Source organism: Thamnophis sirtalis, unplaced genomic scaffold, assembly GCF_051295495.1.
Source record: "Thamnophis sirtalis isolate CommonGarterSnake01/CBP01778 unplaced genomic scaffold, rThaSir2_p1.2 scaffold_7, whole genome shotgun sequence".
In the NCBI taxonomy this organism is placed as follows: Eukaryota; Metazoa; Chordata; class Lepidosauria; order Squamata; family Natricidae; genus Thamnophis; species Thamnophis sirtalis.
In genome coordinates this window covers 45,199,600-45,218,697 of record NW_028261387.1, presented here as the reverse complement: position 1 = coordinate 45,218,697, position 19,098 = coordinate 45,199,600, and the positions used below count along the sequence as shown (strand labels likewise).

The window sequence follows — 19,098 nt, the reverse complement described above, 5'->3', positions numbered from 1 at the left end:
TGTGACACATTTGAAGATGTGCATGCTACAATGGGGTAGTGGGAACAAAAATACATTCATATTAATTGAATGTATATTTGTTGATTACATTAAAATAAGGCATTTCATTTATAAGTGAACTAAAAGAGATAGAAGAGAGAATTTGTGGCTCAGGATTGAACTGTGGGTTTCTTGGTGCTTTCTGAGCTTGGTTATTTTCTTATAGATGTTTCATTACCAAACTAGATAACATTATTAGTTCATTAGGAACTAATGTCCATTTGCATACTATACACAAGATGTTCCATTCCAATGCAATCCAAATTCATACAATTTTAGAAATGCCCACACATGCTCTCTTTCCAGAAAAGAAGACGAAAAGAAGAATAAACATGGGCATCATATTGCCCATGTTTTGGAAGCTCAAGGAAGTTAGTGTGAGGGTCTCCATATGAGAGAATACCACTGTGATGTGGTGATCAAGAACTTGCACTAGGAACAGAGAGATGCAAGTTCAAATACCCCCTCAGCCATGGAAACTCATTGGGTGACTTTGGGCTAGTCATTCTTTCTCTCAGTCCAACTCACCTCACAGGTCTGATATCATGAGGATAAAATGCAGGTAGTCCTCGACTTGTAAAAGTTCATTTAATGACCGTTCAAAGTTGCAATGGCACTGAAAAAAGGGACGTATGATCATTTTTCACACTTACAACCTTTGTAGTATCTCCATAATCATATGATCAAAATTTAGATGATTGGTAATTGACTCATATTTATGACAGTTGCAGTGTCCCAGGGTCATGTGATCACTTCTAAGGACACTTGATGAGCAAAGTCAATGGGGAAGCCAGATTCACTTAACAACTGGGTTACTAACTTGCAACTGCAGTGATTCACTTTACAACCGATGTAAGAAAGGTCATAAATTGGGGCAAAACTCACTTAACAAATGTCTCACTTAACAACATAAATTTTGGGCTGAATTGTAGCCAGAAGTCGAGGACTACCTGTAAAGGGTGATTCTCAGGCTCTTGTGTAAAAGATGGGATATAACTCTTAACAAATACATATGTACACCTAGTAAATAAATAGATAAATAAATAAATAACATTCTGACAGCTATTTGTTGGAAATCAATCTGTTTAAGCATTGTATTTATGAAGAGAACAAGCCACAATAAACACTTGGCATTGCTGATCAATCTCAGAAAATTGAAGCAAGTATAGTAAGTAAATACAGCCTGTTCCTTTCTTGCCTTGCTTCTCATTTCAGCGCCAGTGTGTCCAGTATGCCCTCAAAGCACGGCCTCTGCGATGCTACATTCCCAAGAACCCTTATCAATACCAGATCTGGTATTTGGTGACCTCCTCCTACTTTGAGTACCTCATGTTTTTCCTGATCACACTGAACACCATCTGCTTGGGCATGCAGGTATGGAAGCCAAGAACTCCTCTTCAGCTGGGGAGTGGTGGTGGCAGTTGTGGGAACTATGAAATTTTGGAACAAACCTGCCTGCTGAAGGAAAGCTGAAACACAGGATTCATCTACATGCCCACTCGTTTTACCTTGAATATGCCTTTCTGGCCATGCTTTAAAGACATGTCCACATGATGCAACATTTATCTCATCCCAGCCAATAGCTGAGAGCACCTAAGTTATTTATCTGCTTTGAAGTTAAAATGATGTATTTTCCATCTTTCCCTTACACAAACCTTGTTAATTGCAAGGCACTTCAGCTGAAACTGTGGCACTGATGATGGGGTCAAAGACTGTTATTTGCCCAGTGTCCTCTTGGTCACTTTCCATATTCTTCATTCCTAATCCTGCAGTCTGTGAGGAATAATTTTCTGAAGAGAAAGTCTGTGGACAAAATTTCACTGTTTGCATTTGTTAAATGTGTCCATCAAAAGCATTATTATGTATCACACATCATTATATCACACACACAAACTCTTCATCTATTTGTTGCTTTCTACAAAGTGACCAGAGCAGTAGTTTTTCATTGCCATTCTAGCAATAGGAATAGCAGACAATAAATAAGATATAGGGCAAAGAGATGTTAGAAGAAAAGAGGAGAATCCATCTAGTACTATCTAACTATTTTCAGACAGAGTAAGCAAGAAAACAAAGAAAAAGCAAGGCAAATGATTCTGTCTTTAATGAAAAGCTTTATTCTTCAAAAAAAAGCCCATGTTTTCTAAATAGTCTGCTTTTCAACTATCTCTACAGCATTATAAGCAATCAGAGATGATGAACCAGCTCTCAGATGTCCTCAACGTGGTTTTCACCCTCCTCTTTACTATTGAGATGATTCTTAAACTGATAGCTTTCAAAGCAAAGGTGAGTGCGAATCAATGCATCACAACTTCTATCAGAAAGCCAGCCTGACCTTGATTTGGATAATACAGGCCATCTTCAGTGAAGATGGTCCTAAAGGAACAACTTATGTGGGCTATATATCTGTTACTTGTTTTAATAAGGTCACAAGTTTCAACAATAAGCCAAAAGGCTCAACACTGATTCTTGAACTGAAAATCTTTCAGAAAAGGTTTCTACCTTTTCCAGCTTAATCTATTTACTGTATTTGGAGTTTACATTCTTCTTTCTTTTCCAGGGATACTTTGGGGACCCCTGGAATGTCTTTGATTTTCTCATAGTTGTCGGCAGCATCATTGATGTCATCCTGAGTCAGATTGATGTAAGTGCTCTGAGGATAATTGTATGGAAAGAAACAAGGAGTCGGAACGACTTGTTAGACTGAAGGGAAGGGGAATAATGACTGTCACTACAAGGCAGCCACAGCTTCCCAGCTTCCCACAGATGTCATGAGTGCTGCATGTTCAAATACTGCTTCTAATTCACAGCAATTGTCAATCATTTTCAGTTTCTTCTGGTGGGAGATAGTAATCGTTGCCATTTGCTAGTTGATGGGTTGCAGATCCCTTAGTTAGAGTTTGAGTAGGTCATGTTCTGCAAACCTTAGATAACTTTCAAGATTCATCTCAAGGCAACTTGTTCTTGATTTTTTTACTGATCAATGACTGATATATCATAGCCCGGAAACACCACTTCTATAGCATCTGTGTGGTCTCTAAACCTTGAGCTTCAATAAACCATACATACATCGTAATTGTGATATGAAATTCCTCTTGAGATGGTTTGCCTCATGGTACTGGCAGAGAATTTCTACCCTGTGGCCATGGCAACCATATGTCATCTGCTTATGATATGTGCTTCTACTGCATCTGTCTTTATGGCAAGATATACACGCATAATTTGGGCTTTTTGCATACATGTGCATGGACGCTATGATATATAAACAAGCATATTAAAAATTATTCTATAAGTGGAATTTGTATATGCATTTTCCAACACTGAATATGCGTATAAAGGAGAGAAAGCGCATAGCTTTGGATGAAAAATGTCTTCATGTGCCTTTGGCTTCATTGCTATTGTTTACAGCTATGGTTAGCTATCACTTTAGAAACAAGATTAGAAGTATGAAAATCTACAATATTACTCATCAGTAGTATTTGTGTTTTATTCAGAATTACTCAAATCATTACAAACTTACACTGTAATTTGTTTTCTTTCATATACACCAGTCCCTATAAAAAATTATTATATTTCTTTATAGTCCAAATTTGCATTATCACCAGTTCCAAAGTTTTATAAATCACCAACACAAAGATCAACCTGTCTTAGAATTTTTCTTCTCAAATCTAAACATGAAGAGCTAAGGGAAAGATTATACATCAGAAGTCACCATTGAAATTTTCTCTTTTTCCCCTTATCATGGGTACATTTCTTAATCTGGAGACTCCTGAGTTTTTATCTACCAAATGTACAGACTTTAACTCTTTCAATATGCTTCCACTACACATGACATGACTCATTAAAACATTTGGGAAATAGACATAGAAAGTTAACATTAAAAAAGAATCAAAATCAGTGAAATTTAGAGGGGGAATCTGGCAATTGCCTGGTGAGTATTCTTTTGCTTTGGGAATCTGTAGTTTTCTTCATCATCAGGGATGGAAATTCTTCTTGTCCTTATTTCATCCGTCTTATGTTACACCGGAATACTTTTTACTGAACTGTGATGAGTTGTAAATTGTACATTGTAAAAGGACTATCGTTCTCATAAAACATCAACTTAATATACTTCCATGCTGATTGCTTTGCATATTCTTGGTTGATAAAAAAGCAAAAATATATTTAGAACTTCTGTTTAGCTTCCCAAAACATTGTATCTTCTTTTTTCAAACCAAATTAATATGCTTTTCTTTTATTCTTCTTCATATAGTAAGTCCCTTTGTCTCATTTAGTTATATGTTGATGTTGAGTATATTCTGTGTTTCATAATTTTTTTAGATTGTCTAATATCATTCATATTTGATAGTATTATGTTCAGAAACAAATGATGACTACATTAAGGTTCATATCTATGGACCTAGGAATCATATATTCATTGTTCAAAGAAGGTTTATTCCCAGTAAAAGAGAAAGAACATGTCAGAATATTGCTCCATCAAATGTGATCATATGTAGCAGGCTTAAAGCACAAATATTAGACTAATACCAGAATTTTCAGATGCTACACCAAGCACAGTTATAAACCACAGCTTAAATACTTTTCAAAATTTGGCTAAAATTTACAGGTGCTATTCAGCCAAATTAGTTTCTTTATTGCAGACAAAGACAAATCTTTATACACAGAGAATATCTATCTAATCAATACATAATAATCAAGGTCTATATAAATTTATATTCCAAGTTTTATAGTCTAAGATTTTTATCTTCCACAATTCTATGTTAATGGATCCTGATAGTTCTGTTGGTGGTCTTGTAAGGCACCTGATCTATGCTGACATAACTTTTTTTTTAGTCTGAGAACTGTAGGGGTTTGACCTTGTAAAGTGCCAGCCATATAAGGAGATGCATAATGGCTTCTAGCAGGAAGCCAGCCTGACAAGGAAATATTAAAATATCTGCATGCAGATACTGATCAGTGCTGGAATGAACATACAGTCATGAAAAGAAACTTGTCACAGAGCATCTTGCTAATTTTTATACAAAGACAGTTCTGTCCTTTATCTGTTCCATTGTTGTATTATTTTTATGGATTAGAACTATTATTTTCAGAACTCAGTAAGAAGAGAGACATTCTGAGAATCAAATCTTTCTGAAAACCTGACCATGATAAGCCATAATAGGACAGAACATAGAGCCCAATTTCTTCTGGAAGTATCCAACACATGACTATATTTGAAATTTAATTCACTTGTTGTCTCTTGGCAGTTTGGCCATAGATAATAATGTGTCATAGACAGTTATAGGCATATAATCTTGGAAGAAATATATCTTATATAAATATTCAAAGAAGTTGCTTGATTTCTCTTAGTTTTATCCAATTATCTTAGATTTCTACATTCTGTTAAAAACATGACTAGCTTAATACACTTCATGTCATTGTTTTTTATTCATTATTGTCCAATCCTTTCCTCCTTCCTCCTTTCTACCTCTACATCTCATTGTAATTCTAATATGATTCTTTCATGATTTCTCTGTGAAACACCAGTCCACCCACCCCTTCATTTCCCATCCCTTACTCTCTCCAAATCATTGTTTCCAACTTCTCTCTATATATATATTTATACTGCACTTGGCTGACTTTGTTATTTTCTTGACAGACAATTCTTGTTTCCAGTGGTGGATTGTACTGCCTAAGCGGTGGCTGTGATGGCGTTGTAAATATCAGCTGCATGACATTGTTGTGGACACCATTTTGTTCCACATTTCCCTTTCCTCCTTTTCTAGATTATTTCTTCTTGCTGTGTGCTGCTGTGTAAAAGTGTGAGTTGCATGCAACTAATGCTCAAAGCAGGTCTGTAGGAAAACAAACTGTGATCCTTTGGAAATAATGCCGATAATGCCGATAAAAGGGAAGTTGTTTGTGGAGCAACAGTTATTGTGGAATCGCTTAAGCACATTGCGGTTTCCTTGGGTGAGGCTCTTTTTCCTACTTTACTTTCTGTGGTGTAAGTATTTACTTATTTATTTATTTATAAAATTTATATAGCGATCTCCTTGTTCACAGCTACTCTAGGGAGCTTACAAACGATGAAAACATAGTATAGAACAAAAATAAAAAATAAAAAACAATACCACCACCATACGCCCACCCTCCACCACCACCCAGGGACAACACACAGTCAAATAAGCCATTTGATGGGCTCCAACCAGGGGTGGGTTCCTGCCAGTTCTAACCTCTTCTATAGAAGAGGTTCCACAAATCTACAGTGCCGTTTAGAACCGGTTCCAGCTCCCTCCCCCCCGCCCGTCCACACATCATCAAGATGAAGAGCAAGAGGAGGAATTCTGGGAGTTGAAGTCCACAAGTCTTAAAGCTGTCAAGTTTGAACACCCCTGGGGTTTTTTTTCTAAAGGATTATGGGTGTAAGGGTCTTGTAGCTTGACAGCTTTAAGACTTGCACACTTCAATACCAGAGTTCCTGAGCCAACACTTTGGTTGGTAAGCAAGAGTGTTGTTAAGTGAGTTTCACCACATTTTACAAGTTGGCCACGCCCACCAAGTCACACAGCTGGAAGGCCACTCCCACCCAGTCACATAGCTGGCAACCCACTCCCATAAAGCAGGCCACACCTACAGAAGAGGTTCTAAAAAATTTTGAAACCCACCACTGGCTCCAACCCACTCTGGGTTCCCAAGGCCCACTAGCAAAAGTCTTCAGAAAGAGTGTCGAAGTGGGGGGCAGTCTAATTTCGCAAGAGATGCTATTCCAAAGGGATATCCTACTTCTTGGTGACTGACATCTTTCCATATTAATGGATTGCTGCAATGGTGCAATCTCTTTAATTCTCTCCCTGTAAAAGGCTGTGAGAATAATTTTGAGAGACAGGAGTAAGAGCCACAGCCTAGGCAAAGGTCTGCTAAAAAAATCTTGGGTCCAAAGCAGAAATGTGGGTGGAGAAAACACCTCAGTTATTGACTCACCCTAGTTCTCCCTTGTTCTCAGCAAGGGGAGAACTGCAAAATCCAGGGACTGAGGAAAAGCTTTCAGACTTGCAAGATTCTGTCACTGTAACCTTATAATAAAGGTAGTCTTGGTATTCATGGTTTCCTGACCTGGATCACCTTGAAGGGGTGACACTCCTATGAAATATACTGAATCAAATTTATCCCTGCCTACTTTTTTTTCAGCTTCTGTGTGGTTTCTTCAGTTAAGGGTATATACCTTGCTTCAGGGCAAAACAACAAAGATATAAATCTGAGAACTGGCTGTTCATCACATCCTTCCCTGATCATAGTTCCTTCTTGTGACACTTTTGGTTTTGAGTCTGTGATGTTCAAACTTTGGAGGATAATGCAAAAAAAAAATCATTTAATAGGAAAGTCCTTTCTGGAGGCAATTTAGTCCATAGCAATGCCAGTTCAGCATTAGGCTTGGATAGCCCTTTAGAACAATAGATAATACTAGCAACATCTGCATGCAGCCTGCTACATTCTTCCTATCATAATGTGACTTTGATTATCTTATTTAATCAAGCTCACATGATGACAGTCCATAATTCATTCAATCAATCCATAGAAGCTTTCCTTTTTTTTGTTCACTTTTCACTATTGTGCAAAAAGTGAAGGTACAGAGGTACATTGGTGTACTTGAAGATGACAACATGCAAAAAAAAAACTGGTCAGCATTGGCAGTTCTGTTGCCATGGAGCAGTGATGGTATTGCAGCAATATCCAGTGCTATCACCATCACCTATAGTCTTCGGTCCCTAGGTTACAAATAAACAAGGCACAAAGTAATACAAATAAAAGTTTAGTGTTGGTATAGAAAGAAAAGATGAATAGAAAGATAAAAAGATAAAAGATAAAAATAGAAAAATAGAAAAAATAAGAACATATATTTCATTATCTAGCTCATATAAACCTATTTCCTTTGGACATGGACTGCTACCAAAGCAATGATATTAAATAATGTAATATCTGTGCTTATTGGTCAGGATCAATGTAATTTTACTGGGGGGGGGGAGGGGGGAATCCCAGCACTTAATACTGCTAAAATGGACATTTAAACAGAGCTGCTAAAATTCATAAAAACCGCTACTGTATTTTTAATGTAACAAAGGTCAGGAAAAAAACCACTTGAACTGTTATGACTTCCCCACCAAAAAGAACTTTCCAACTATTGAATTATCTCTGTAGATAGTTCAGTAGTTGGAAAGTTGTTTTTGGTAGGGAAACCATAACAGTTCAATATATGGATCCTAATGTTTCTTGGGAAAAAAATATTACATTTACAACTATGTATGCACTGGTTAAGTTTATGATAATATCAGGTTTTCCAATAATCAAATCATTTGGTGTTTCCTGTCATGTGTATGTTTCCTTTCTGACAAATTGAATCTATTCCTCTAGACTTCAATGACTTTCTTTGTTTCAGTACAAGCCAGTAGTCCATCAGTATTAATCCATGGTGGAATTGCTGGGTTTAGCACTAAATATAATAATAGTGGCATGAATCTCCATCCTGTATTCCAGCCCCTATGTGTCAGCATGAAATCAACCATCTAGTTTTATCCAGTCCCTTAGTTTAGCATGTTGTTGGTCCTGAACCTTTACCTCTACTTGTGTTGCAACCATTGCTGTGTTCATTACCACGAAATATATTCACAGACCAAGCCACTGGCAGTCCAAGGAGCCTACAACAATGGAGACACATCACAGGTAAATGCTGTTTTATTGGTTATTTTAAATACTTACATACTGTCCGTATGTGTCCAATGTCCTTTACAAAAATGAAATACAGATGAAGAGCAAGTTAAAGAATAATATGGAAGAGTTAATGTGATTTTATGAAAAGCTGCATGAGGTAAATAAAAATAATGAGGAAAAATAAAATGGTGATAGCTTGGCACTGAATAGATAATAATAATAGTTTCACAATAGTATTAAATAAATTAATATATTAGAATACTGGAGCTCTGATAAGTGGCTTATATTAGAAAAGCAAACAAAGCCATTATGAAAGAATTCCAGTGATTCCTGTGTATCAAGTACACATCCCATTTATCATGAAACTAAGGTTCAAATTGCTCTGCCTCTTGTGACATTGTGATGCAATGGTCTGGAAGCCACTTTCTTTGGACAGAAGGGATGATTTCCAACTGGCTTTTGGTACTGAAATGATCCAACAGCTCTTAATCTGTGATCATATAAGATCCTGCTCTCATATCTTTTCTGGAAAGAGACTTTTTTTAGTGCAGTTGTTCCAAACAAGTGGTATACCATAGCTGAGATACAAAATTGTATAGGTAGAACACACATGAGTCATTCAGACTTTGAAAACTTTCCTTAAATGATAAATACAATAGTAGGATTTCTGTAAACATTATAATGTCCCTTAGGCAAAAAATGACATTTTATATCCTTGTTGGTGAGATCTAGATTCTCTCAAGTAAAAACTTGTGGGGCTTAAAATACAAAAAACAGAATTACTGCCTTAGTTCTGCTTGTTGTCACTCTGAGGCTAAGGACATTTGGAGAATAGCTTCCAAATATGACTTCAGTCCCTTGATAAATTAGTATATAGGAGATATTCCTTCAGATACTTGGGTCCTATTCTATTTTGTAGTTTGTTGAATGCATGCAAAAATTCAAGCATAATGGAAATGATCAAGCTAGATGAAACAAGGTGAGATATTCTCAATGAAAGTATCAGTAGGCAATGGATCTTTGATAGCTCCAGTGAGTCTGGTTGATTGAGGCTTTCCTATATTGAAATATATAATAAACAAATGTTGGCCCAGTCACAGTGTTTTATGCATTTTACTGAATACATAAACCCAGTACATAGTGCTAAGTTATAAGCCTTGGTTTACAAACCACAGTGGCTGGGTTCACACAACACATACACACACACGTCACTGTAAATCCTTTTTTGAGGGAAGTGTCTGAATTTTTCTAGAGCCTCTAATTTAATTTTGTAGTCTTGAACTTCTGCAAGGATAGGGAGTTGGAAATTCTGCCAAAAACAAATAATCTAAAAGATGAATACACATCTGTGTCCTTCAAAGAGTCAAAAGTCTTTGAAGATGAACTTACTGATATTCCCATGGATTCCCCCTATGATTTTTTTTGTTTGTTAAGTCAAGGGCTGAAAGTCATTCTACATCCTCATCTACAGCATATAAAGCTTTAAAGTAGAATTGGGAAACATTCCTTGTGCCTGGAGTCAAGATGTACATAGGGCCAAAATAGGTGGTAGGTAGGTCTAGAAGAGTAAAACTGAGAAAATTAACATCTCTCCTCTCTTAGAAATATCATGTCAACCTCTTTTCTGCAATTAAACAGTAGATTGTAGCTCTCTTATTTTAGGAAACCCTAGTGAATACAAGAGAGTCCTTCAGTGAATAAAGTTTACTTCCTTCTGTCTGCTTCTTTCACTGCAAGAGATGCATTCTTTCCACAGGTTCCTGCCATAGATCCTGATGACAGCGGTCGTATCTCCATCACTTTTTTCCGGCTTTTCAGGATCCTAAGGCTGGTAAAATTACTGAGCCGAGCAGAAGGCATTAGAAATTTACTCTGGACATTTCTCAAATCCTTCCAGGTAAGTACGTCTTACTGGATGTGCTAGCTTATATCTAAGCGAAGGAAAAATCCTGGAAAATGGGAATGGACTGGGTGAAGTGGAAATATATATAGCACTTCAATACCTTCCAACCCATAGCTCATCTGCAGTTGTGGATGACCCTCAGATTCTTCTCTACTTTATTCCCAGGCACTACCTCATGTGGCCTTGCTGATTGTAATGTTGTTCTTCATCTATGCTGTGATTGGGATGCAGGTAAGCAATGCAAGAAAATACATCTAAATCAGAGTGTCAAACTCATGTCATCACGGCGGCATCACATGACGTATTGGAACTCACCACCACCACCTTCGGTAAACCAGCCGTGGGTGTGGCCAGCACATGACTCATCCGGCCCATGGGCCGGGAGTTTGACCGCCCTGATCTAAATGGAAAGAGACATACCTTAATGTAATTACCTTACTTGGATGCCTTTCTTACTCTCAAACTCTATTTCCCCCAAAACATAAGTTGAAAAGTATTGTGAAGACTGCATGCCATTCCTGGTGCTAGAAAAAAATGACTTACAACCAGTCATCGTGCTTATGACCATCATAGCATCCCCATGGTCATGGAATCAAAATGTACGGTCTTCCCAGGGAGCTTCCAATAAGCAAATGAATGGAGGAAGCTGGAATTGTCTTATTTTATTTATTTATTTATTTGATTTCTATTTAATGATCACATAATTTAATGATTGAAGTGATTAATGTGGGCCATGGCAATAAAAGGTCATACAATTGGGTATGACTCAGTTAATAGTTGCCTCACTTAGCACTAGTGAGGTTACTCTTGCTTAGAATATTCTTCAATAGGACTTAGGATATTTTCAAATGGGGACTCCTAGCATAATTCTTGGATATTTATTTCTACCCTTCCGCCCCCCCCCCCCCCAATGGTATTTTGGTGAAAGGAAAAAGAACAGAACGATATAGGAGAGTTACAAAGGGAAGAGAATCCCTTTGTTTCAGAAACATCTATATGATATGTGATAGAAACATCTTCTGGAAGCGCTTGCTGTTTCTTAATGGAGGATTGCAAACAACAAATTTACTTCCCTGAAAAAATTCAAAGAAAAGGGATGCTTCTATGCATGGCTTTTACCATAAATGGAACCTCTCAAGCGGCACAGGTTTATTATATTCTACCTACAGCACTCCCTTGTTTTTACTGCTTTTGCTTTCTCTTTTCCCCTTACTACAAAAAATATTGTTCAAGTTGGAAAAGATGGACCAGGTGTTTAAATCAGGAAGATGGCAAAAGAAGCCCTCCACCTAAATTAAATAGCTTAAGTAGAATCCAGAATGAGCAAAGCAAATAGGAGTGGTTACACGCTTCAAGGTTTTGCAGATAAGCCTCTGACAACAGCATGTTCATTTATAGATGTTTGGGAAAATTGCACTGGTAGATGGAACACAAATAAACCGGAACAACCACTTTCAGACTTTCCCACAAGCAGTGTTGATGCTGTTCAGGTCTGTATTATTTAAGCTTATTTGGTTTATAGCTGGGGCGCCACATTATCTTGCATAGCCTTTCCTCCCTTCTTATTGGTGGCATCTCCTCTCTTGACAGAAGATCCTTTAAGATCCAAAAAATACACATATCATCTTCAAAAACATAGTCCTGTGTACATTTTCTATAGCTATCAAGGTTGATGTTAAAGTTAGCACAAATGTGTGGTTTAAATATGATGTTTGAATAAAACAATTCCTGTTTAAGGAATTAATTTTCAACAGTACTATTTCTTACACTTTTCAATGCCACTAACCCAGCTAAATGAATACTTTGGTTTCCCGGTGTTCTGTGATAGTGAACCTGCCAATTGGTGGGAAAAAATAATGATTTAAATAACAACTGTTCCCAATATATTGGGAGGAATCGGCAGTAAACTCAACAGTAGTTGAAGCAGGAGGCCAGAACTAGGAGACTAGGAGTACTAGTTCTGCCTTAGGTTTGAAAGCCAACTGTGTGACTTTGTGCCAATCACCATCTCTTAGTCCAACTCCACAGAGTTGTGATTGTGGAGAAAATAGAAGGAGGAAGGCATATTGTGTTTGTTTGCCACTTTGAGTTATCTATAAAAGTAATAAAGGAAGGAGACAGACAGATGTAGATATAGGTATAGGTATAGATAGATGATAGATACAATTATCCCAAATACCCTTGAGTTATTATTTTTTCAATTTCTTCTAAAACATTTGACCAATGAATAAGTAAATGAGAACTGCTATTGGAAAGGGTAGTATGTGTGGATGTGATTATAATTCCTGCAGCTCAATCTAGAAAAAACTCTGATTGATACTACCGGTATGTACTTTTTAAAAATGTTAATTACATCTATGAATTATTTTTATAATCCTTCTGGATTAGGTTCAGGTATAATATTTTGCCTTGCCTTAATTTCCCTTTTTCTCTAGGTGTGCCACAGGTGAGGCCTGGCAGGAGGTCCTATTAGGTGCCAGCTATGGCAAGTTATGTGACCCTGAGTCTGATTATGCTCCTGGAGAAGAATACACCTGTGGCTCAGGCTTTGCTTATTTCTACTTTGTGAGCTTTTACATGATCTGTGCATTCCTGGTATGTTTTTTTTCCCCTCCCTTCTTTCTTATATCAGGGTCTTATATTGTGTGCATCCAACATATATTTGCAATATATAGATAAATGGGATGTCATCAGGACAGGAACTAAATGTAACAGGTGGAGTTCGTTCAGTTATTGAGTTATTCACAATTGAGGAAGAAAAATATTTGGATATGAAAAATAGATTGAAAGGAAGACAGTACATCTATAATCTTTATAATAATATTGTACAGAAAGATTAATAATTTAAGTGTGATATGCAATGAAATGGTACAGCATTTAATGCCCCTGATCAATCCATTCAGTTCAGTATTCATCCCATTCTCCCTTTTGCTTTCCAGGTTTCCATGCCACATCTTCTCCCAAACAGACATTCCACACCCGCTTGTTTCTGAGCATTCTCATTCTTATTGAGCTGTTTAAGTTTGCTTCTTTTTCTACAGTTTTCCCACTACTTTTGCAAAGCTCAGGGTTTCTTCCAGAACACAAATACCTCCCTTTAACCATGTTAGTTACTTAGCCACCAGAACTTAATTCTTAAGTTCACATTTAGTGTATAAGTTTCTACCCACTTCCCTGCGCCATGATGCATTTGAGGAGATCAGGCTGACTAGATTCCAGTACACTAATGAGATTTGACCTTTTGGCCTACAATTCACATTTCTGGGGATTACACTGTAACATATTAATGAAATGTACATTAGGGTCCTCAGTGCTCTCTGAACTTTCTTCCTTTCTTGCAGACGTTTCATTATCCAAACTAGATAACATCATCAGTGCTGGGTGCAGTTTGTTTTTTCTTTTCCCAGCATGTCTATGGGATGTATTCTAGACTAGCATCGACATGTTACCTAGTTTGGCAAGAAAGCAAGCAAGTTCAGAGAGCACCAAGGACCCCTCATGTCAATCCTGAGCTACAAATATTCTCCTTTATTAGAAATGTACATTACTTTAACTTCAAGGGTCTTTTTGTGTCTGTCATGTGAGGGTAGGTGAATTGGCTATACTTTCCAATGCTAGAATGCAGCAATTATAAGGTTTGTGCCAAATCAAGTATTAAGGGTGAAACCAAGACCAGAAACCGACTACGTGGCACTCCTCCCCCTCCCCCTCCAAACAAGGGAAGTTTTATGGAAGTGATGTATGTGATATAGGCATTGTTCATCATTTCAGGAGAGATTTTTTTTCTTTGTTTCATTCTGTTTCAAAATCTGCAAAAACTATTTGATCAGAGGTAGAATAATATATTTGTAGATCATGGCAGCTATTGCTACCATAATGTCTTTCTCAACTATTTCTGAGACATGAAAAACAGGCTATTTTTCCCCCAGACTACCCCAGCCACTGCACATAGCTCATTTCATTAAAAATGATGGCAAGCTGTTAAGATGCTTTTATAAATTAATGTTAGGAACTGCTGACCACCAGTCTCTAGAGCTCTTCATGGTCTTTGATCCTCAACTTCACTGAAATGTGAACTTGATTAAACTGACCATAGAACCAAGGAATATTAGGTCACAAATATCAAGATTAATTGACTTCCTTTGGTTGTGAAGGACGATTGGAGGCCAACTCTGGAGTAAAAAAAGGAGGGAAGTTTGCTTACCTTCATTCCTTTTATAAAGCTTAAGGAGATTAGCAAAGTCTTGCTTCTGTCTATTTTATTAGTTCAAATAATGTTCACAATAGCAATAGCAATTAGACTTATATACCACTCCATAGTGCTTTACAGCCTTCTCTAAGCGGTTTACAGAGTCAACATATTGCCCCCCAGTAATCTGGATCTTCATTTTACTGACCTCAGAAGGATGGAAGGCGGAGTCAATCTTGAGCCCGTCAGGATCAAACTCACTTTTAGAAAAGGCCAAGTGGATGAAGCCAAGTGGATGAAGTGATGCAGTTTGGTCTGTTGATTCTGGTCGCAGAATCAGACTTGTGCAACGGGGGCACCACTTCCTTGATACTATACATTTGTGGTTTAGAAAGATGCTTTTCTCCCTTTGCAACAATTAGAGGAAAGCTACTATTAGAAAGAGAAAGAAACTTGCGATCTATGTTCTTAAAGCTCATTTCAACTGATAAATCCAAAAACAGAATGCATGTCTGTCTTGGGAAAAGTGGGCTTTTTAAATTCTCTCTTGATGTCACTTACATTCTTTGATAGAGTAATTAGAGGCATTTAAGAAATGAAAAGTTGAGGATTGTTGTATTAAATTTTGATTTGTGTTCATAAGAACACCCTTTTATAATGATCTTTTTTTTGCTTATGTCCTAATTACTACCTTAGTTGGTGTCTATCTTGTGAAACCATCCAGATACATGAAAGCCAGAATTTATGGAAATATTGTTTTATTGCCTGAGAAAACCAGACAGTTAGTTTTTATAGCACAGTCAAGAGTTTAATACTATGAATCCCTCTGATGTCAAATAAAATCTCTGGATGGTGATTAGGCTCCATTGTCTTCTATCAACTTTCACCTAAAATGTGCCAATGCATTTCTCCTTAGATTATCAATCTCTTTGTTGCTGTCATCATGGATAATTTTGACTACCTCACAAGGGATTGGTCCATCTTAGGTCCCCACCACCTGGATGAATTCAAAAAAATCTGGGCAGAATATGATCCTGAAGCCACGTGAGAAACTCTCTATTGGTAGATTGCCGTGAATAGCTCCACTGAAAATTATAAAGCAAGCTCAGTGATTTGGGTTTTTAAAAAATGTTAACTAAAACAAGCATGTTCACTTATGCATCTAGAAAAGGAGAAAGGTGATACTTTTGCTTTGCTTTCAGTCTTTTTCAACCTAAATGGAGAACACTAATCACAAGACACTTTCTTGAAATACATGTTCATTTATTTGCAAGTGTGTTTATAACAGGAATATTAGAGGGATATAATAAAATACGGTAACATAATCTAATTATGATGTAGCCTTATACTCTAATATAGATATTAGTGGGCTAAATTTCCTATTTTTGTTTTGAGCATTGACTGCAGCCTATATTTCTAAAGCAGGAGTGTCAAACTCATGGCCCCCTTGATTAGGTTATTGTTTTCTGCTTGATTGTTTCTCTGCAGTTAATCCCTGCTTCTCTGGGTATAGGCTACCAGGAAGAATGTGCTCTGGCTTTTTTGTTTCTTTCTTGATGTTTTTAATAAAAAAAGCTTAGAGCACATCAAGGATTCTACAGTTCAATCATGAGCTACATATATTCTATTCTGTTGGTTTCCTGTTAAAAATGAATGGAGCATCTGTTAGATATCCCCACCACCACTGACAGTGGTTTCCACCAAGGTCCTCTGTTCCGGCGGGAACAGAGGTTTAATCCCATTGGTCAACGAGTCTGACAGATCCCTTTAAAAGGGGCTGCTGTCCAACCCTTCCTCACTAGATGTGTACCTGACTTGCAATAAAAGCTGTTGTTACTGAAGCCTTTGTGTGCCTATCCTTTAGCCCTTGAAGAGCATTCGGAGACTTCAACTGGTCCAGAACGCGGCCGTGCGAGCGATTGTGGGTGTACCTCAATACACCCACATTACACCTATCCTCCGCGAGCTGCACTGGCTTCCAATCGGTCTCCGGATACGCTTCAAGGTGCTAGTTATTACTTATAAAGCCCTTCATGGTATTGGACCTGCCTGCTGCCAATTACCTCCCAAAGAACCATTAGATCGCACAGGGTCAGCCTCCTCCGGGTTCCATCCACCAGCCAATGCCATCTGGCTACGACCCGGGGGAGGGCCTTCTCTGTTGCAGCTCCGGCCCTTTGGAACGAACTCCCTGCGGAGATTCGGACCCTCACCTCTCTCCCTGCTTTCCGAAAAGCTGTTAAAACCTGGCTGTGTCGGCAGGCCTGGGGTTGATGAGCTCCCTTCCCCTCTCGACAGGTGTGGTTGTTGGTCATTTTAAATGTCTATTTTGTACTTGTATGTTTCCCCTTCCCGTTTAAGTTGTTCGCCACCCTGAGTCCCTTTTAGGGAATAGGGCGGCATATAAATAAAATAAAACTTAAACTTAAACTAAACTTAAACTTACCCGATCTAACACTGGCGACGAAGGTGGGACTGGAAGGCAACTAGGCAAACAAAAAGAGCAAAAGAGATCCTGCAAGTACATCCAGCCCGGAGTTTCCTGTGCGACATCGAGCAAGCCATTGCTGAGCAGTGAAATTGAATCAGGATGGCTATGCAAGCCCCACCAACTCCGTATGATCCAGTCACTGAGCACTGGGAATCGTACATGCTACGATTCAATTGTTTCCTTGAGGCAAACGACCCCTCGGGTGTTCCCGAAGGCCGTAAGAAGAACATGTTCCTCAGTTACTGTGGCCGGGAAGTGTTCAAAATGGCGAAAAACCTCTCAGAACTGATACCGCTCCAAGCAGTGTCCTGGTCTGCACTACAACAGACGCTGAAGACTCACTACACGCCCAAGCCGTCCACGTATGTTCGCTGGCACAAATGTAACATCCGAAACCAGATGGAAGGCGAATCAATCAATGAGTATGTGGTAGCACTCCAGAAAGCCACAGTGTACTGCGAATTCCAAGACCTGGATGAGCTGATTCTGGACCACATACAAGACATTACCCCCCAGAGGAGGCTACTCGTTAAATCTAACCTCACTCTGCAGATCGCACTGGACGAGGCTAGGGCACTGAATCAGCCGCCAAATTGACTGAGACTCAATCGAGAAGGACGACAGCTACCGCATGCGCAGTAGCCGCACCAAGCCAGTGTGAAAATTCAATTTTGCAAGTTCCGCCCTGTGCCAGCTGTGGAGGAGACCATGCCCAACCATCCTGCCGATTCCGCAAAGCAACTTGCCAGCGGTATGAGCGGAAGGGGCACATCACCAAGGTGTGCTGCAGTGATTTCCCTACCACCACCAGGCAGCCCAAAAATACACAAAGCCATCAACAGAGGCCAAAACCAGGGGCCTGGCAGAAGTACCCACGGCAGTCTGAAGGTGACAATAGAGTTGCCTATCATACATCAGTAAGACAAGTTCGCTTTAGGCACCCCAGAAAGCTGAAAGTCACTGTCCTCATCGAGGACTCTCCATGCGAGATGGAGATCGACACCAGGTCGTCACTGACCATAATGCCGTGGTCAGTCCTCAAGCAAGATTCTGAAGCTACAGAAGTGGCACCTCCGAAACCCTGACATCTGCCTGTGTGATTACCAGGGAAACCGGGTCCCCATCGTGGGCCAAGGCACCTTCCGGGTGAACTACAAACACTTCTGCGAAAACCTCCCTGTGACGGTGGTCAGCGGCAACCTTCAGAGCCTCCTGGGGCTTGATTGGTTCCAAGCTTTGGGGATGGAGGTGACCGGAATCAACTCCGTGACGGACGATGGCGCTGAAGTCATCTTTAAGGAGTTCATGGAAGTCTTTGGCACCGGTCTGGGTAAGTACAAGGGAACCCCAAATTTCTTTTACCTGGGACCCCACTATAGCCTCAGGAGAGTACCTTTTGCTCTCCGTCCTAAAATTGACAAAGAAATTGACAGGTTCCTGAGCCAGGGCATCCTAGAGCCAATCGATCACACACGCTGGGAGACTCCTATTGTAACACCCGTCAAATCTGACGGGTCTGTCCACATCTGCGCGGACTATAAGTGCACAATAAATAAGGTGTTACAACAAAGCGCCTACCCTGTACTCATTGTACAGCATCTATTACATTCGCTTAGCCCAGGAAAAGTCTTTGCAAAATTGTACATGGTGCAAGCATACCAACAATTGCCAGTAGATGGCGCTACCGTGGAGGCCCAAACCATTGTGATGCACAAGGGTGCATTCAAATGCCACCACCTGCAATTTGGAATTAGTATCACCCTGGGACTGTTCCAAAGCATCATGGAACGG

At 38.9% G+C, this 19,098-nt stretch overlaps 1 protein-coding gene across 2 annotated transcripts in view; it reads left to right on the top strand.

Annotated features, from left to right (window-relative positions):
- The window catches only part of CACNA1S (calcium voltage-gated channel subunit alpha1 S), an 89,906-nt gene that overhangs the window by 51,903 nt on the left and 18,905 nt on the right, over positions 1 to 19,098 (top strand). The window contains exons 26-35 of one of the 2 annotated variants that reach the window (XM_087719891.1): positions 1,255 to 1,413; positions 2,212 to 2,322; positions 2,597 to 2,680; positions 5,675 to 5,731; positions 8,686 to 8,736; positions 10,481 to 10,621; positions 10,793 to 10,858; positions 12,026 to 12,117; positions 13,063 to 13,222; positions 15,733 to 15,860. In XM_087719891.1, the coding sequence (XP_087576017.1) occupies positions 1,255 to 1,413; positions 2,212 to 2,322; positions 2,597 to 2,680; positions 5,675 to 5,731; positions 8,686 to 8,736; positions 10,481 to 10,621; positions 10,793 to 10,858; positions 12,026 to 12,117; positions 13,063 to 13,222; positions 15,733 to 15,860 (1,049 nt within the window). The remainder of the gene's footprint in view (positions 1 to 1,254; positions 1,414 to 2,211; positions 2,323 to 2,596; positions 2,681 to 5,674; positions 5,732 to 8,685; positions 8,737 to 10,480; positions 10,622 to 10,792; positions 10,859 to 12,025; positions 12,118 to 13,062; positions 13,223 to 15,732; positions 15,861 to 19,098) is intronic. The other variant, XM_087719892.1, reaches the window with a different exon arrangement.